We start from the raw sequence: 20,202 nt of genomic DNA on the forward strand, positions 1-20,202 counted from the left end.
CTATCAGAAATTGGCCAAAGGTTGAATTTGACCAATTTAGATTTAGTTGCTCATTCCCAGGGTTCTTTTACCCTTGCTCAGGGTTCTTTTACCCTCGCTCATGGTCCATAATTGGAGACTGAAAATTGTCTTGTATTTTAGATTATCTATTCATTTTCTGTTCCTCTGTCTTAAAATTTGAAATTCACTAGAGAACAGTAGTATTCTTCCATTTTTATATCTTGGTGAACCTCCCATTAGATTTTATTTCCCCTCTTTCATCATCACACTTACAGAATTTTGAGATTTAGTGAATTGTGACTTTTCTAGAGCTGTCATTCAGGAAATACTTGTCAATCCATTCATTCATTATTATTTATTACAACTTACCTGAAGGCTCTAGCCTTTGTCCATCAATAATAGTGACTCATATAACAGCTGCTATTCTTAAACCAGAGTGAGGTAGGTATGTAGCTGTGACATTAAGAAAAAAAAAAAAACACACACGTGCACATCATTCCACCCAAGTGATTCTTAACATGGTGTTTTTTATTTGTTATTTGGTTTGTTTTATTGGGTGTTTTTTTGTTTGGTTTGTTTTTTTATTTATTTTTTTAGAGGTAGTTCTTTGAAAACCATTGCGTTTCCCTGGTAGCTCAGCTGGTAAAGAATCCACCTGCAATGCAGGAGACCTGGGCTCAATCCCTGGGTTGGGAAGATCCCCTGGAGAAGGGAAAGGCTACCCACTCCAGTATTCTGGTCTGGAGAATTCCATGAACTGTATAGTCCATGGGGTTGCATAGAATCGGACACAACTGAGCAACTTTCACTTCACTTTGCCTTTGAAAATCATTGATGTGTACAGAGCTTCAGATTTTTAAAAATGTTTCTGTATCACTGGACTTAAATGAATATGGATTTCTGATATACTCTTCACTTTCCTCCTTAGTTTTTCCTTGTCCTTTAGCATATTCTCTTTTGCTTAAAACATAGTTTCCTTCTGTTAGTATAAACTTCTCTGTCTGCTTGATGTGGAATGAATTTCAGTTAATGAAACTTACGAGATTGATCTGTGTGTAGAGCAAGTGCAGTATACTGTTTCAGTGTTATTGGGGTTTTTGCTTCTTTGTTTTAGAAGCTGTATGGGTGTCTTTTGATGCCCCAGCTACCAAATCTAAGAAACTGTTCATCCTGGGTAGTGTGGCTTTCCTGACAGTGCAGACCCTTCTGGTTTGGTGTATATGGGAGGTGACCCGGCACCCATGTGTGTAAACCTTGCATACACGTTATACAGATACAACATGTGCTGGTGAGTGTGATATCTCTAAGGAGCACTGAAGTGATCATTGAATCTTGATTATTTGTTTCCATTATTTTCAGACTGTCAGCAAAGACCTTGGCTAAATTATGGCCTTCTTTTCATCCAAGGTGCTGTGTGTTACTCTGTTTAGAAAAATGGTGCTATTGTATATCAAGAATGGAGAAGAAACATCATCCAGAATGCCCTTTCTCTATGCTGAACAGGGGGTTTCCTGCCAGAGAAATGTGCTCGCAGTGTGCCCAGCTAGAGCAGAGTAGGAGAGAGGAGAAACTGCCTTTTCCAGACCCCAGTGTATGTTTTTCAGAACATCCTACCTGTTTCTTACAGATTTTTACCTTTCAGATATTTTAACTGATGAACGATTATAGTAATGATTTTGAGGTTTCTTTAGCCCATGGGAAATCCATGCTACATCTCCATCTCTCTTCCTCTGGAAAAGATTTACTGTGATTTAAGAACTTAAGTTTTAGAGTTGGAAGTGTTGTGGAGAAAGCTTTGTAAATCGTAGCCCAGTTTTGCCTGGTAAATTCTTAAGTGGCTTTTTGTAACCACTGTCTCTTTTATCAGTGCATAGATTTCGTGAAGGCTGGTCTCAGGCAGTTTGGGGAATAATTACCAAATACCGAGTGCCAATCTCTGTGCTAGAACTTTTCTAATTTCTAATCCTCAAAATATAAGTCTGAAGGGTAATTGGTATTGGGTCTTATTTGACAGATAACTGAAGGACGCATAGCTAGCAAGTCTCAGTCAGGATTTTGAACCCAGGACTTTTTAAAAACTTTAAAGTTTATACACACCTTCAGTGTCCTGTGGTTCCTGCAGTTTGTTACTGTCATCTTCCATAATAGAGTCCAGTCTCAGTTAACTTTGATCCTTCTCAAACTGGAGTACACAATCTCTGGAGTACACAGCAGAGCATAGGGTGCATCTAAAGCTGCAGGATAAACCTGGTTCCTCATCTTGTAGTGTTAAGTTTTACTCTATGGCAGGCAACATAAACACACCGTATTAAGGCTTAGAATGTAAAATTTATGAATGTTTGAAGATAAAACACAAGACTTGCTTGCCCTAGGCCTTTCCATGATATACTTCCTGCTGCTGCTGCTGCTGCTAAGTCGCTTCAGTCACGTCCAACTCTGTGCGACCCCATAGACGGCAGCCCACCAGGCTCCCCTGTCCCTGGGATTCTCCAAGCAAGAACACTGGAGTGGGTTGCCATTTCCTTCTCCAATGTGTGAAAGTGAAGTCGCTCAGTCGTGTCCGACTCCTAGCAACCCCATGGACCGTAGCCCACCAGGCTCCTCCATCCATGGGATTTGGTGCCCTTTATGTGAATTTGAGCTAGCTTACCACTAGGAGGCACTTAAAAGTTTGAGAAAGACAATAAAAATATTCATTAATGAGAAGAGGGATTGGATAAGTTTATACATCTGTCTTCCAGCAAAAGGACTAAGATTGCTTAATCTTACCCTCTTTCAAGTAGAGCCACAAAATCCTGTGTTCCCAGCTATTTGGTGGTGAGCTGTGATATAAAGCAAGTGCTTTCAAGGCGATAAAATGATGCATGGGGCATTCTTGTGATGAAAACTGACAGTCAAAACCACTCAGACAATACATTCAGATTCTAGAAAAAGCTTTGGCTTTGGTTGGGAATAGAGGGGATGCGGTCATTTTTTCCCCTTAATTGGTTCTATTCATATGTTTTGGCAGTGTTGATGGAGATAACGGTGCTCTCGGCAGTTAGTGAAACAATTTTGTCAGCCTTCTATCCATTTTGTGATAATTTTCACCAGTGAAGTGATTCATTTCAAAATTATCTCCCCAAGAAATAATAGCGCTGCTTATATGGTTAGTGAAACATTCAGTCACTCAATAAATATTTGAGTGCTTATTCTATGTCAGGCTCTGTTCCATGTATTGGGAATATAGTTGTGAACAAGTACATAGATAATTACTGCAAAGGAAGATGAGACCAGATACAGAGCTGCTCCTGTGGACTTTTACTACATTGAACATTGAGTCATATCTGACCTAAGAGACCAGTAATGGCCATTCTAGGAACCTCTCGTCACATTCTGTCCCCTGTCCCATCTCAGAAAATAATCTATTACATCACCGTCTTTTTCTGTTGATGTAAGACTTTTTTTTTTCCTTCAAGCTAAGGAGTCTTCTGATGATTTTGTATAATCTCAACTCCTTTATGCTATTCCACATCAAGTCTGTTCTGTTCTTATCATGAGTTTGTCTAATAGCTTTGGCACAGTTACAGATTCTTTTCACTGGTTCAATTAGTTATATTTTATGGTGGTTTTCTAAATAGCTTTGTGAAAATCAAATTAAAATTTGCAGCCTAGCAGCTGAAAACCATACTTTACCTCGGAGATAGTGTGTGCCTACTAAAATCTAAAACTGATAGGAAAAACACAGATTGATATTTTTGATGCCAGTAAGATTTTGGTATAAGTTTTGTTTGTGATGGGAATCATTGTGTACTATTTTCACATCATTCTATTTTGATTCCTGCCTAGTAGAGCTATTGGTAAACTGTATGCCCTGAAACATTTCTTAGACTCTCTTCAATTAAATCAGTTCTGGAAAGTATCACATAAGAGGTAATAATTCCAGAAAGGAGCAAAGAAATGTGTGAGCTTAAGATCTCTACCTCTAAGTAAGAGAATGTCTTCAGATTCTCAGACAGCTCCATAGTTTCAGAAGCAGACAGGTATACATTAGACTGGTCAGATGGACCTTGTCAAGGGGACTAACCCAGATCAGTCTTTGTGAACATTTATGGGGTTTTGTGTTTTGTTTTATTTTCAGTCTACTTGGTGGCCATGTCAAGATTGGTCCTTTTCTTAGAGTCTGACAGACTTGCCTTACAGAACCTCAGTCTTGAATTCTTTTTTTGTACTTCTGATATTAAAGCATGTTACCATTGGATGAAGGAATTTCCTTTTGGTATGCAAACTCAGCTCTCAAACTTTTGACTCAACCAGGTTCTGCAGCAAAACTCATGTATCCATGCTGAAATCTCTTTAGCCCATAAATTAAAATAAGTCACCATGAAATCACTGCTTTGCATTCAGTTACTGAATGAACAGTGAAGCAATACATTATTATGTAGTTCAACACGAACTGAGCTGTTTGAGCACTAATTCAGACATGCTGAAGCACCCCGCTCTTTGGCAGTAGCCTGTGTTAGTGTTACTGTTAATGTGCCATTTAATGTGATTTAGATTAGAGGCTGGGGAAGCTTTACCACTAGCAGAAATTTTAGACGTGGGTATCAACTACAGACCTTTAGGAAAATTCTGTTTAATTTGCAGCATTTAAAATATTCTTTTCTTGAAATTGTCACCCCTCCTTTCTTCATCTTCCTGTGTACTGATTTAGTTGGTCTATAAAAAAGTGTTAGTTGCTCAGTCATGTTTGATTCTTTGTGACCCTGTGGACTGTAGCTTGCCAGGCTCCTCTGTCCATGGAATCCTCCAGGCAAGAACACTGGAGTGGGTGGCCATTCCCTTCTCCTGGGGATCTTCCCGAACCAGGGATCAAACCTGGGCCTCCTTCACTGCAGGCAAATTCTTTACTGCCTGAACCACCAGGGAAGCAAGTTGACATTACTTCCTTCATGGAGAAAATAGCAGCCTCATTAAGGCAATCCTGGGAATAATGGGAAATAGCTCCAAAAGACCACTTCAAACATAATACAGCATTTGAGATTAAAGTCATACCTTACTTTACACTCACCTCCCCTAGCTCACTGGATAACAGATATCATTGAATTTTTACAAGTGCAGTTTGATTGATTTTGTACCTGACCTGATTAGAAAGTATTACCAAACAAATGAATCTTGTCTGACTCAGGGTAATACCAGCAACTGAACTGAAACATTAGCGGCTGGTTCAGGCTAACATGACAACAACATTGCTTTGTTTAGTTTGGCTTTCTAGCCTCCCTGCCCACCCCCCAATTAATATCTGCCTCAACCTGCTTGTCACTGTAGACGGGAGGGGCCCTCTCGCTGGGGATGGGCGCCTACCCTGCTGACGGCCCCTATTACTCTTGTCTGGCACTGTGCTGTCGCCTGTGTCATATTTTCAGAGGAAGATGATAGCCTCTCAGAAACTTCAGTCCAAAGGAAGGCTGCCAAATAAAGTCTGAATAAGCTATAGTTTTGCTAGTTAGAAAGCATACTGAAATTGTCCTTTACTTGTGCTCTCTGGACATAGCCCAATTAGGTGAACCTTTTTATTTCTGGCTATGTGTCTCTAATACCCCTTGCATTCTCTGTCTCTAAGATCAGAGATCTTGAGTCTGGGTTGCAGCTCAGGTGTATCTGATCAGCTGAACATAAATGGAGGAGTGTCAGAATTGCTTTTCAGTTTCTCTTATATGGTTTTGATTAAAATTGACAAGCAGCATGGGGGGGCGGGGGAGAGTACATTTAGATCCTGTCCAGCTAAGATAATACTCATATAATGCTCAAATATAATAAGAATGAAATCTAAGAAAATAAAGGCTATAAATAAATATATATAATATATATGTATATTTCTATATAATATAAATAAGGGCTTTTTTCCCTTTGGAAATAACACCACTAGTGAATGCCTTTTCTCACTACCTTTTATTGAATTTAGCATCTTTGATAATATTGCTGTTTTCTCTTCCAGTGTGTTTTTTTTTTTCTTGCCATCAAGTCCCAAGTAGGTCCATAAAGAATTCCATCTCTTTCAAACTTGAATTGTGAGATAACCCAGAAGGGAGGATAATGGCTGTGGGGAGAATGTGTAAGCCCATCAGAAAGTCATAAAACCAGATCAAAACCAGCCCTGGGACAAATAAGACATTCTTGATCATTGCCTTCCTTAGAAAGGGCTTTTCTTTCTGCTCAAGTTCTGGCTTCCTTTTCAATTCAGGAGATAGCTCCAAAGTAATTTCTAAACTGATAACTCTTGTTTGACTCCAGATAATAGTTAATTCTCTAAGGCAGTGGTTTTCAACCTTGTCTGTACATTGGAATCACTAGGGCAAATTTTTAAAATTCTGATGCCCAGGCTACACCTCAGAACAATTAAATCACTATGACTGGAGCTGAGACTCGGGCATCAGTGGTTTTAAAAGTCCCCTTCCCACAATGTACTACAGCCCATGGGATCACAAAGACTCAGACATGACTTAGCAGCTGAACAACAACTCCCCACACTGTACACACAAAGGTGGTTGATTCCACTTTGTCTTTAAGGTTGAAAGCCATAGTTATTAGAACAAAATTGAGATAGTTATTAATACTCTTAGAAAGTTTGACTCTTACTCTAAGAAACCTCCAAGTTTCATAAGGAGAAATTGAAAACTAAAGACCTCCCATAAGCAGCTTGCTTTTGCAAATTTGTTTTCTATGGCTTCTTTCTTTTTTTACACCTATCTACCCTGTGCTCCAATCTACTTAGACTGCTCATTCTTCTTGATCATGCTTTTATTCCTACTTTTTTAACCTTTGTACATTCTGAGAAATAACCTCTCCCATTTTTGCCTTCTGTAATTTCACAAGCATCTTTTCATTATCCTTCAGCCAAAAGGAGGCTCTTCTCTCTAGAACTTTGCTTTTTTTGTGTTAGCATGTTCTGTATGGTTTTGCATTCATGTTTTATTTTTCTGCTAGTTTGCAAAGCCTGGATCGGGTTTGTCTGTATTCCCCCCATCACCTGGCATCTTTACATTCCCCATTGTACCTTTTCTCCAACAAACGTTATGTAAGTGTGTGTTTGAATAAAAGGACTCTCATGCTCTGGATGTGGGCTGTTCTAGGAACAGGGAGAAGGCAGAGGCGTAATGTCCGTTCTGTTTGCTGTCATGTTTCCAGTTACTCAAAGTCTTGTGAAGGTTGTGATGACCTTTTCATCTGTCTCTGCCTGTGATATCTCGCCCAGGTCCAACCGTTACATAGTCTTCAGAAACCAGATTTTGGAAGTGTTGACTCTTGGAGTGCTCTGTAGCTTAGTGCAGAGCAAGCTTCTTTGTGCCAGTTAGGCAGCACCTGTCTGGGTGGGTTTTTTTGTTTTTTGTTTTTCCTGCTATGATGGAAACAGAATGTCATAAGTCCCATTATTTTTCAATATATATATTATTTTTGAGATTTGACAACTCAGTTTTATGTATCTGTTCACTGAGAAGATAATAAATCCTCTCTCAAATCCTGAAGATAGTACAGTTGTTTTTTTTTTTAACACATCCATAGCATCGAGCTCTCCAAGTTTCTATCACTAAATGATAATAAAGGAAACTGTTTTGTAAAGCAGACAAGGCATTTGGTGATTCAGAGATGAATTTTAGATACACAGTGAGAACTAGGGAAGCAGCAGTGTGAAATTGTAACACAAAAAAAGTGGCGTTGGCCTTTTCAACAGCACCGTTAGTTTCGTGTATGTGTGTTTTATGTTTCTTCATGCTAGCTGTTTTCAGCTTCAGTTCTTCTAAATACTTTTGTCCTGAAATTCAGGGTGAATTATATCAGAGCCCTGGCGGGGTGTGGGGGGTGGTGGGAGGCAGAGCTAAGACCATGTGGAATTATTTTCCTGTCACCAAGCTACTTACGTTAATCTGATTCTTTAGTAGCTAACATCCTTTTAAATAATCGACTTGAGAGAAATCACAGCATTTCCCCTTAATTGTACTGCTGTGAGAGAGTTGAAAAATGGCAAGCCTTCCCACTTCCTCCCCAGGTAGGCTGTCCTCCTAACCCAGCTGTTTGCTTTCTTAGCAGAGTTCTAAACTGAAAATCCCTCTTGTTCCAGCTGTAATATTTGAAGCTTGAAATTGCAGTTCACTACTGGTTTGGCCCCCACTTTCTCAGTGAGGCAGCAAGTTTTGTAGTTCAGAGCACATTTTCATTTTTGTTTTCTTTTTTCCCCCTCAAATTTCCTTTTAAAAAATAAGACATATCCAAAACATTACTACCTGGATATAGAGCTTCTTGGAATATGTAAATTCTTTAAATGCTGTTTGGGTTTGTGTCTGTGTACCCCAGTGGAAAGATTGGATCTGAAACATCCCTGAGGTGTCCCAGCTCCATCTTCTTTCCAAGTTTTCTCAAAACTCCCACACATCATCATGTCCCCTACTTAGTTCCCCTAGGATGTATTTCTTTGCAATCTAGAATTTCTTTAGACTTTGGGAGTGAAGTTGAATAGCATGTGTTCCCCGCAAACTTGGTAGAGCAATTTGCACATTCTGTATGGGCATCTAGTACTTAGCTAAATGAACTCTACCTTTCTCTCCTCTCTCTCCTTCTCTCTTTCAGCTTGGCAGTGACCTTGGCGGGGGCATTGGAGGAAGTCCGGCAGTAAGTGCCATCGGTTTTTTTCACCATGGGATGCGCTGCCCCCGTTTGATGCCTTTCCTATGCGCACCTTCTCAGACCAGCCACCGCTGCTCTCTAGCCCTGTACACCAGAACCTCTATGGCAGTGTTAAGAAGAGTAGATAGTAGTGTAGGGTTACTTGGAATCTTTGGAACTATACACCACATGTGCTGTAGGGGTGTCTTTAGGGATTGGCGCTCTGGTGTCTACAGAGTTCTTGGTCTTCCTGATGGTAAAGAGCCAGAGGAAATGAAACCTCCCATCTTGATGAGAGAATACCCTTATTCTCTTCTGTCATCTACAAAGAGCTTGAGAGACAGCTGGACTCCAAGTGAGACTCTCCTCGTAAAAGAATTGGGGAGTATGAGTATCCATCTCCCCCAGGAGAGTTTCCTGGGGATACTATAGGCCTTTTGCACAGAATCATGGAAGCTAAAATTGGAAACAAATAGAAAAAACCTTGGATTACTGTGTTCCTGATCCTGCTGATTACTCTTTTAATAGAACATCTAAAGAGTGTGTATATCTTTTCAATGATGAAAAAATAACCATGATGATTTAAAGGACAAAGAATATATGAGTTAAACTCCTAAGAATATTGTAATTATGGTGTGTTCTTACTGATTTACCAATAACTATTAAAATAGATAGCAACACTTTAAGGACTGTTCTTCCTGATCTCTCTGCTCCCCTTCCCTTTTCTTCCCTGCAGGTGGGACAGTCCTTCATCCCCTCATCAGTGCCTGCAACCTTTGCTCCCTCCCCTACTCCTGCTGTGGTCAGCAGTGGTCTGAATGACCTGTTTGAACTCTCCACGGGGATAGGCATGGCACCTGGTGGATATGTGGCTCCTAAGGCTGTAAGTAACACAACACTTTGTGGACAGGACCTGAATTATTTAATGTTTAACATAGACTTAAAATTGGAAATGTTAAGTGTTTACGTTTTGTTCTGTAGTTTAGAAATATTGTCTTGCTTGTCAGCACTGAAATCAATCTAGTGCTTTAAACTGATACACAGTTCAAAGCAGAGAGGGAAAGACATAACATTTTACTTCGTATTCCTTCTACTTTGCTTTTCCACTGGTATTGCATGTGGATTCTAGAGTGCCATTGCTCAGACTTGGTTTTCATGCGTCTTAGTGTACCTTTTTAGAGTTTTGATTTAGGTTAGTGTTGTTGATATCTTTCTAGTCTCAGCCTCTCTTGATGTCATGCTCAAAAGGAAATTCAGAAGAGGAAGGGGAAACTCCTGTAAATGAAGCTTATTTCAGCACCTTAACTGCCTAACAAAGTGAAATCTTAATTTCATCTTTATTTACTCAAAAACAGCAGTGAGATGAATCCTGTCTGATTTCATTGGGCCTTATGCTGTATTTTAGGTCTGGCTGCCTGCGGTAAAGGCTAAAGGCCTGGAGATTTCAGGAACATTTACTCACCGCCAAGGGCACATCTATATGGAAATGAACTTCACCAACAAAGCTCTGCAGCACATGACAGACTTCGCAATTCAGTTTAACAAGAATAGGTAAGAAATCTGAGTTCCCCAGCTTAATCCTGAGACAGCAGTGTACTTTGTGTGTAACAAGTGAGTGTTCCATTTAGCAGTGGGTAAAAGCTCTTGTGTTGGCAGATGCTCAATGTAGACTGAGCGAAGGCTCTTGTATCTCTCTTCAGTGGTCAGCTTTAACTCTGGAGGCTCTAGGGAATTCTGCCGAGAAGGTTGTCCATATGGAATAAGGAAACCAGGACTGACTGACTGCCGTAAAGGATTCTAGAACTAGTATGTCTCTATTAACACAGTTTACAAAAAAATATACTTTTAGTTGAAATCCATTTATACGGTTAATAATAATTGTTTTGCATCTGAGTGCCAGACATTTCTAGGTACTAAAGCTAGAGTGATGAAACAAACCAATGTGTGTCTCAGATGTGTGCCTAGTGTTTGTAACTTGGGCTTCCCTGGTGGCTCAGCTGGTAAATAATCCTCCTGCAATGCGGGAAACCTGGGTTCGATGCCTGGGATGGGAAGATCCCCTGGAGAAGGGAATGGCTACCCACTCCAGTATTCTGGCCTAGAGAATTCCATGGACTGTATAAACTTTTATTTGACTGTCCAAGTCCAGTGATTTTTCTAGGATATTCCCAGTGTTGACCAGTGTTAGTTTTTCCTGGAATAAGGTGTGCCCTTTCAATGTGTGTCTAGAGCCCACATTTTGGTGAGAAAAATGAATGGACTTTGGCTGCTCTAAAAAATAACGGAAGACAGTCTACCTGTTAACTGAATAATCACATAGAGGCAGACAGTTTGCTTTTAGCAGTGGATGCTCTGCCATAATGGGGAAGAGAATTACGATAGATGAGAGCTTTTTCAGCTTTCCACCTGCTTGTCTCCTTTCCTTTCATTCTTGTCAGTTGTCATTTTGTCATTTCTGCATTTTATTCTTTCACTTTTATCCTCATCTTTGTTTCTTCTTGAGTTTGTGCTTGCTGCCAGTCCTTTTATTTACATTTCCATGATCATTTCTTGTATGTCTTCTAGTAGGTTCCTCAGCAAGGCCTCATCAACAATCTTTGAATTCTTACATGGTCAAAATCATGACTTACATGCTTGAAAATTCTTGACTCAAGATCTTTGTTTTACTTTACAGTTGTTTGTCATTTAATATTCCTGAGGAAAAGTTCATTACCAGCATGGTTTTTCCCTGTATGTATAAGTAATTTGATCATTTTTTTTGACTGTCCAAAGTTTTGAAGTCCAGTAATTTTTCTAGGATACTCCCTGTGTTGATCAATGCTAGTTTTTCCTGGAATAAGGTGTGCCCTTTCAGTGTGTTCCTTGAAGTCCTGTATCTCTGGAAAGTTTTCAGGGTTTATGTGTTTAACCTTTTGTACTGTTCCATTGTTTATATTTTCTTCTTTGGAGAATTATGTATTTATTGACTTTGTCTGTTATATGTACTATTTTTCTCCCTAATATTTTCTTATCTATAAATATTGGAATATGTATCTCATGATCTTTTTTTTAACCCATAACCACAGCACCATTATTACACTCAAAAATTCTTTAATATTATTAAGTTCTTTAACATCATTAGCAGATTACTGCAGTTCTGTATTGTTGTTGTACAGCTTGTTTTATCTGAACAGGATCCCATTGGTCCCCATATATACTGATTAATTGATATGTGTCTTAAGTCTCTTTTAACCTCCTCTCTCTTCCTTTTAACCTCCTCCTCTTTCTTCCTTGAAATTTATTTGTAGAAGAAATTAGATCTTTTATCAGTAGAGTTCTCCACAGTCTAGATTTTGCTGAGTATATGTACATTGGTCTACAGGCTTAATTAGATTTAGATTTGATCTTCTGATTGGAGTGCTTCATGAGTAATGGTGACATTTTTCTTCATTTCTGTTTTATTTTATTTGCTTTTTCTTACTTTATTCTCTGTTTTTATTCTTATTTTATTCTCTTACTGTTTTTACTATTGTTCTTTGTAGCTCTGTCTCTGCCAGTATAATCATACCTTTTCTTTAATGTTTTGTAAATGAAATTACATAGTATGGAATCTTCTGCATTAGATTTCTTTGACTTAGCATAATGCCTCGAGGTGTTTCACTAGTCTGTTTATTGTTGAGTAGTATCCCTGTGATGCATGTAGTACGATTTGTTTACCCTTTCACCAGTTGGTACAAGTGGGGGTTGTTTCCAGTTTTATCTTTCATGGCTAAAGCACCTATGAATATTCATGTACAAGTCTTTGTGTGGAACTGTGTTTTCCTTTTTTCTGGGTAAATGCCTAGCAGTGGTATTGCTGGGTCATATGGTAAGTGTGGATGTTCCAGCTTCCATTTTCTCACCAGTGCTAGCCGTTCTTGTAGATGTATAGTAGTATCTCTCTACTAACTAACAGTACTGAGCATTTTTTTCATAATCTTGTTGACTAATCTTATATCTTTGGTGAAGTATCTTCTCAGATCATTCCTTTTTCTTTTTTTTTTTTTTTTCCATTTTAACAGTTTTTAATGAAAGCTGTAGACAAGATGACTTTATTCTTGCATCTTCTCAATTGTTTCTTCCTTATATTTGCCCTTTTCCTTTCCTACTTGGCGAGATTTGGCTTTACGTTTGAGGATCTTTTTGCGGTCTTTGTCCAGTTTTAGTCTGGTGATAACCACCTTGCTGGGGTGAATGCCCACATGGACAGTTGTGCCATTAGCCTTCTCCCGCTGCACTCGTTCAATGTAGATGACGTATTTCTTCCTGTAAACCTGGACTACTTTGCCAATTTGCTGCCCTTTGTAGTGCCCTCGTACAACCTGAACTTCATCATCCTTTCGGATGGGCATGGATCGAACGTTGTACTTCTGTCTTAGCTCTTTAGAAAGAGGAGAAGACATAATTTTCCTGCGAATGTGGGAAGGCGCATTGAAATGCCTTTTTCGATTCTTGCTTCGGTCAGAAGTCACAAAGGGATTGAACTTCATTTTGGCCGCTAGCGCTTCAGTGATGGCCACAGAAGGGAAGAGATCTGCAGGCTCCCTTTTTCTTTTTTAAAAAAATTGTTTGTTCTATTATCAAGTAGTAAAGTTTTTTATATTTTCTGGCTATGAGTACTTTCAGATATGCCTTGGAAATATCTTCTCCCAGTCTGTAGCTTACTTTTACTTTCTTAGTGTTTTTCAAGGAACAGGCTTTTTATTGAAATGCAATTTATTTTACAATTTTTTCCTTTTTAAGTCTTGCTTTTTGTGTTCTGTTTATCAAATCTTTGCCTGACCTACAGTTATGAGTACAATTAAAAAATTTTTTTCTAATAGAAATGGCAATCAATAAAGCTCTTATGTTTCCCTTTATAATTCATTTTGAGATAATTTTGGTGAGATAATATGGTGTACTGTGCAGTATCCAGTTGTGTCCAACTGTTCACGACCCCATGGATTGTAGCCCACCAGGCTTCTCTGTCTATAGAATTTTCCAGGCAAGAGTACTGGAGAAGGTTGCCATGCCCTCCTCCAGGGGATCTTCCCAGCCCAGAATTCCTCATCTCTTGAATTGGTATGTGGATTCTTTACCATTAGCGCCACCTGGGAAGCCCAGTATGGTGTAAAGTAAGAGTCAAAGTAAAGTCTTTTTCTGTAGTAAATCTTGAAGTCATACAGTGTAAACCCTCCAACTATGTTCTTTTTCAAAAATTGTTTTGGGCAATTCTAGGTCTTTTTTCTGCTTGGATTTTGATGGAAGGTATAGGGAATATATAGATCAGTTTGGGGAAGAGCTGACAACAAACAGTACTGAGTCTTCTAATCCATCAGCATAGCATCTCTCTCCATTTATGTAGGACATCTTTAACTTCCCTCTACAGTACTTCATAATTTTTCATGTACAGATCTTACACATCTTTTGTTGTATTTAAGTGTTTCATAGTTTTGATGTTATAGTAAGTAGCATGTTTTAACTTTTGGTTGCTGCTGCTGCTACTAAGTCACTTCAGTTGTGTCTGACTCTGTGTGACCCCAGAGACGGCAGCCCACCAGGCTCCCCCATCCCTGGGATTCTCCAGGCAAGAACACTGGAGTGGGTTGCCATTTCCTTCTCCAGTGCATGAAAGTGAAAAGTGCAAGTGAAGTCACTCAGTCATGTCCAACTCCTAGCGACCCCATGGACTGTAGCCAGGTTCCTCCATCCATGGGATTCTCCAGGCAAGAGTACTGGAGTGGGGTGCCACTGCCTTTGGTTGCTAGTATATAGAAATACAGCTGATTTTTGTATATTGAACTTGTATCTTGCAACTTCAATAAACTTACTTGCTAGTTCTGGTAGCCTTTTTTTAAGATTCCCTATGATGTTCCACATAGATGAATCATGAGAGCAAGATCAAAAGGGCAGAATAGTTTTTGACCCATAAATGTTAATACCAGAATGATTTGATGTGTTTACTCAAAATCATTTATTACATTTGGGACTCTAAAGTATAGTTTATCTAGGAAAAGGAAAATGTTTCTCCTGCTGTTCTGAAATTGATGCTGCCTAAAAAACTCTAGTTATGTTATATTATAATCTCATCTTTCTTCCTGAGGCTAATTAGAGCATAAATTCAATGTAAATTTATATCATTAAGTTGTTCATTTGTTATACCTGTGGCCCAGTTTTTCCCTTTCAGTTTGGGGAAGTCATACATTTTTGTTTTTATGTGACTTCAAACTCAGACTTTTCCTAGCTCTTTACTATTCTTATATTATTACCATGCAAGCTTCTGTGAGACGTCTAACTGTGGTGAATACTCTTTGCCTGCCTTAGGCTAAGAAAGTGGCCAGGTTTGAGTCTACAGCATGTCTTTTGTCCTTTGGAGTATTGTTTTGAATGTTTAAGCCGTTCAATTCTGCTTTACTTAGAGTGGCTTTTTCCCAATGATTGTATCCTATGTAAGTAAACAAAGAAAAAAGAAAGTGAGTTACTGTAAATCATCCTCTGGGCTGACTGGGCAGGTTGTCAAGCTAGTGAAATAGTGTAATGTACTTTGCAGGGTGGGTATTCTCCCAAGGATTATCTAAAGACAGATGTATAAAAAAAGATGTTTATCAAACCTGCCCCTCTAGTGACATGATAAACGTAAGAAAACTTTAGAATCAGGGCATTAGCTAACCAGTTCTCTGCTGCTGAATGTTTTCTCCTTGCTCTGATCTGTTTCATGGAAAACAGAGGCTATGTGGTAACCAGTGTTAACAGCATATTAGAATTGGGCACTTTAGCTCCTGCTGTTCCTTCCATTTAATTTTGTTAAAAATTATGTTTCCTTGTATAAAAAGCCATTGAAACCTAAAGATGTGTCTAAATCCTGCCTCCTAATTAACCTCTAGGATTTCTTCACCCTCTCTTCTAGCTTTGGTGTCATCCCTAGCACTCCTCTGGCCATCCATACACCACTGATGCCAAACCAGAGCATTGATGTCTCCCTGCCCCTCAACACCTTGGGCCCTGTCATGAAGATGGAGCCTCTGAACAACCTACAGGTTAGACTTTTACTTCACTCTGAGTGTGTAGGTTGATATCTTGCCAATTTTATTTTTATATGTAAAGCAAGTCCTCTCAGATTTAGTCATGGAATAGGGTTTGAAATGACTCTGTGGAGAAGACTTATTTTTTGTTAACACACACACACACACAAAAGTCATACATTGACACGAAAAGTTACTAATTTTTTTTAACTCAACAAACAAAAACTTTTCAAGATGTTATTTACAAACTTTTTTCTTAAGACTTTCATAAAAGGGAATTTGAATGTTGTAAGAGTAGATTTCCCAGAGAAGGCAGTGGCACCCCACTCCAGTACTCTTGCCTGGAAAATCCTATGGACGGAGGAGCCTGGTAGGCTGCATCCTTGGGGTCACTAAGAGTCAGACACGACTGAGCGACTTCACTTTCACTCTTCACTTTCATGCATTGGAGAAGGAAATGGCAACCCACTCCAGTGTTCTTGCCTGGAGAAGCTCAGGGACGGGGGATCCTGGTGGGCTACCATCTATGGTGTTGCACAGAGTTGGACACAACTGAAGCAGCTTAACAGCTGCAGCAGCAAGAGTAGATTTCAGGAAAGCTATGTGGAGGTCATCTTTGAACACACTGCCATAAATAGTTGAGTTATCTGTATAATATGCATGTGGTAAGTGTAACATCAACTTAGAGGAGCTTAGAACTTTATCATGTCTATAAGAGCCTCTCTATCTTGAAAATACTGAATTTTTAGAATGCTTAAGTCCTAGCTTAGAGTTTGATTTCATTTGCATCACTTTGAATTTCTGTTTGAAATAAGCGTTCTGGGGTTTAAGCAACGTGAAGGTAGAGTAGTAAGCATGTAAGTTGAAGCCACAGCAACTTGAAGGGATAAAATACAGATACAAGCCTGGAAGTTGAGGGTTTTAATGTTCACAAGGACAGAAGAGACCACCTTGGGCTGACCTGAGATAGGGAACTGTAACTGAGCTTTGCATAAAGCTGACTCCCTGGAAAGGCAAGCCCCTCAGTGAAAGGGGAACTAGAAACACATTTCCACAGAGGCCAGTGATGGGAGGAAGTTCTCTCTGACCAGGGTTCTGGTGGCCTCTTGTGAAAAATCCAGAACCTGATTTATACTGCATAGGTACAGAATTCTCCAAACCAGTAAATGAGTGTAAAGTTGGACCAGAACTGATAGAGCCTGGGATACTTGGCAGAAGCAAATGCAAAAATGGCCCTTTTACAATAATTTTGAACTTGAAGGCCATCAGGACTCCCATCTGAAAAGAAAATCTCTACTGAAAGTGAGCTCACAATTTAACAAAAAAAGAAAAAGGGAATGATGTACTGTGACTGACATAAGACTCAGCTAAGAGGATTGGGCATCTCCTTCTACCAAGAACTTGAGAGAATAGTCTAAATGAGACTATAAAATACGCTTTAAATGATGAACAAAAAATAGCAACCTTCCACTTGCGGTCAAGACACGTAGGATCCCATTGTTCGGTGTCTTGGAAATACCAGTGTGGGATCCTAGTACTCATGGTGAGACAGCAACAGTAAAATTACTAAGAGTTGAAACTAATGTTCTCCACAATGGGTAAAATACCAGCACACCAGGCCTGCTTGCCAGTTGACTGATTACCTTGCTGCCTCAGTAGTTGACTGCTTCTTTTTCAGCAAAGAGTTTGATGATACAGAGTGACAATGAGTGAGTCACAATATAACTTGGCTCAGTCTAGGAGAGCAGAACAAGGATTACTGTGCAGAAGGAGTTGGCTGTGCTGCTATGATGAGACTAATGTGTTGAGGGGCTTTTCCAACATAGAATCCTAAAGTAAGTAAGTAACCCAAATTTACATCTGCTCTCTTTTCATGGAAATCTAACCTCCTGTTGGCTCACAGAGCCTCAAGCCAAATATTTGAGGTCAGTCAGCATGGGTGCGAGAATGCTTTACTGTAGAAGTAGGAAAAGGAATTTGGGTCACAGAAATCAGGGCAAATTTCCTCCTCTTAAAACCAAAAGGGAACTGTGAATAAATGTCAGTTTACTTCCCTATTTGCATTTCCACTTCACATTCAGTAAAATGAACACCCCAGATGGGAACCCTCACGTGAGTTGATCTTTTTGTTTGGCTACATGGCATGTGGGATCTTGGTTCCCCATCTGAGGATTGAACTGGTGTCTCTTGGACTGGAAGCCCAGAGTCTTAACTACTAGACCACCAGGGAAGTCCCAGGAACCCTCATAAAACAGGTTGAATCTTAGTCCAAATCCTTCTCTCGCATTAGAACTAGCAAGTTTTTCATTTTCACAAACCTGACATTAAAAAAAACTTGTCATTTTTCCATCTAAGCAGAATGTAATAAAGCAGTTCAACTTCTCTAGAGAAAACAAATTTTCCATCTGTAGTCAAGTACTGATTCTCCATGCTTTGCCATGGATTCTTTCCTTTCAAGGATGTCATAATTATGGCTATTTTCTCATTTAATTGGCATTGCCCAATGGAGAAGATAAGCAAAAACTTGAAATCAGATGAAGTTTTTCCCCCTGAGAGCAGCTCTATTTAATGTCTGCTAGTGGAAGTTGAAACTAATGATTAACTGAAGATGGTGGGTTACCTTAGTTTTCAGCTTCTATTCTGCTCTTGTCCCAGTATGAATAGAGAGTCAGATCTTAACTTCAGTAGGCTTTGACCAATACGATCCAGATAAAGCCAGGTAAAGATTGATTGACATTTAAACATTATAAATATATATGTTTAAATTCAAGAGCTCATGCAGGAAATATTAGTGCTTTTCTAGTACGGCAGACCATAAAATTAGAAAAGAAAAAAAGAGTTTTAGGAAATGAAATTTGGGAAGCAGTGCAAGTTTTAGCTGTTTTGGCTAATTTGATATCTATATATAGGACAGACATCAAACTAGCCTCCAGAACTATAATGTAGCATTTAGTACAAAAACTTTTCATTAAAAATATCATCAAACTGCTTACTGACCTATGGTCTTTTTGAACCATTATTGAAAAAAAGACACTGTTCTCTCTTAAAATGTAAAATAGATTATACCTTAGAAAGAGCATTAAATACCTAGTAGAAATTTGAACCTAGAAAATCTACTGTACTAATAATGTTGGTTATCAAAAGCCTTTGTGAATCCAACTTATAAATACTACACAAAGCAAAGTTTAGCTTGCCCCACTAGGAGCTTCTCTTGAGTTTAGCATACTGCTGCTGCTAAATCACTTCAGTCGTGTCCGACTCTGTGTGATCCCATAGATGGCAGCCCACCAGGCTCCTCCGTCCCTGGGATTCTCCAGGCAAGAACACTGGAGTGGGTTGCCATTTCCCTCTCCAATGCATGAAAGTGAAAAGTGAAAGTGAAGTTGCTCAGTCGTGTCTGACCCTCAGCGACCCCATGGACTGCAGCCCACCAGGCTCCTCCATCCATGGGATTTTCCAGGCAAGAGTACTGGAGTGGGGTGCCATTGCCTTCTCCGATAAATATTACACAAAGCAAAGTTTAGCTTGCCCCACCGGGAGCTTCTCTTGAGTTTAGCATACTATATTCCTTTAAAAAAAGAGAATTGATGCCTGTATTTAAATAAAACAAAAACCTTAACAAATCTCTAAATGAATTTTGTCTAAAAGAGCTTTCTCTGACTTTGATATCCTTTTCACTTCATCTGTTTCATCTGTGTTATTTGCTTAGAAACGTTTTCCCAGTATACTCCTTCAACTTGACACCTGGCAAGTGACTGCTTCTTCAAGTCAGTGTCTTCAAAAGTACAATAGAATTGTGACATAACATGTTCATCCTAGTCTTTGTATGGATGCTGTGGAGTTCTCAAAGTTGCTTGGCCTCCTTTTTCACCAAGCTGTGAACTTTTGTGAGAATGTTGATAGGTCTGTGAATATACAGTTTAGAGTTAACTAGTTCTAGAGTTAGCTAAGAAAAACCGAGTTCCCAGCCTTCTCTTCCCACTTATGGCCATTGCTGCTACTGCTAAGTCGCTTCAGTTGTGTCCAACTCTGTGCGACCCCATGGACTGCAGCCTATCAGGCTCCTCCGTCCATGGGATTTTCCAGGCAAGAGTACTGGAGTGGGGTGCCATTGCCTTCTTATGGCCATTATCTGTGTACATATTCCCAATCCTCATATTTTCCTGATAGAACTGTCTTAGGATTTCCTTTAATTAGTATTCATTGTTCATGTTACTGTGATTATATATACTCCTCAGAGCCAAACTATATAGTGTGATTATTTTTCTCCATAAAACTTATAAGTAATTAGATATTTACCCATTAAGACTTGTCTCTATTTGTTTGCTTAATTTTTTGTGTTAACTGTCATTCATTCCCAAATTCCAGTGAGATCAAACTCTTCAAAATAGTCCTACCAATTTCACTCTTAAAGTCTCCTTTGGGAGCCGTTTGACTGCTTTAATCTGAAACGATTTTCTTCCACACCTGAAACTGTCATCCTGTGAACTCCCTTCACCATAGCCCTGAGGATTCATTCTCTTCATCTGTCTTGTATGTTGGG

The 20,202-nt window shown here is 39.2% G+C and overlaps 2 protein-coding genes across 5 annotated transcripts in view; one reads left to right on the forward strand and one right to left on the reverse strand.

The window, feature by feature from the left end:
• Positions 1-20,202, forward strand: part of AP2B1 (adaptor related protein complex 2 subunit beta 1) — a 114,057-nt gene that overhangs the window by 62,662 nt on the left and 31,193 nt on the right. For 3 of the 4 annotated variants that reach the window (XM_055577298.1, XM_055577297.1, XM_055577295.1), the window contains 4 exons: positions 8,605-8,646; positions 9,377-9,523; positions 10,046-10,191; positions 15,545-15,674. In XM_055577298.1, coding sequence (XP_055433273.1) covers positions 8,605-8,646; positions 9,377-9,523; positions 10,046-10,191; positions 15,545-15,674 — 465 coding nt within the window. The remainder of the gene's footprint in view (positions 1-8,604; positions 8,647-9,376; positions 9,524-10,045; positions 10,192-15,544; positions 15,675-20,202) is intronic. The other variant, XM_055577299.1, reaches the window with a different exon arrangement.
• LOC129649648 (60S ribosomal protein L26-like) lies at positions 12,647-13,195 on the reverse strand. The gene has a single exon (XM_055577301.1). The coding sequence runs from the start codon at positions 13,146-13,148 to the stop codon at positions 12,711-12,713; it is 438 nt and encodes a 145-aa protein (XP_055433276.1). The 5' UTR covers positions 13,149-13,195; the 3' UTR covers positions 12,647-12,710.

Source organism: Bubalus kerabau, chromosome 4 (assembly GCF_029407905.1).
Source record: "Bubalus kerabau isolate K-KA32 ecotype Philippines breed swamp buffalo chromosome 4, PCC_UOA_SB_1v2, whole genome shotgun sequence".
Classification (NCBI taxonomy): domain Eukaryota; kingdom Metazoa; phylum Chordata; class Mammalia; order Artiodactyla; family Bovidae; genus Bubalus; species Bubalus kerabau.

What these genes read in the sequence shown, in the direction of transcription:
- LOC129649648 (XM_055577301.1), bottom strand. Translation starts at nt 13,148, where the DNA reads ATGAAGTTCAATCCCTTTGTGACTTCTGACCGAAGCAAGAATCGAAAA.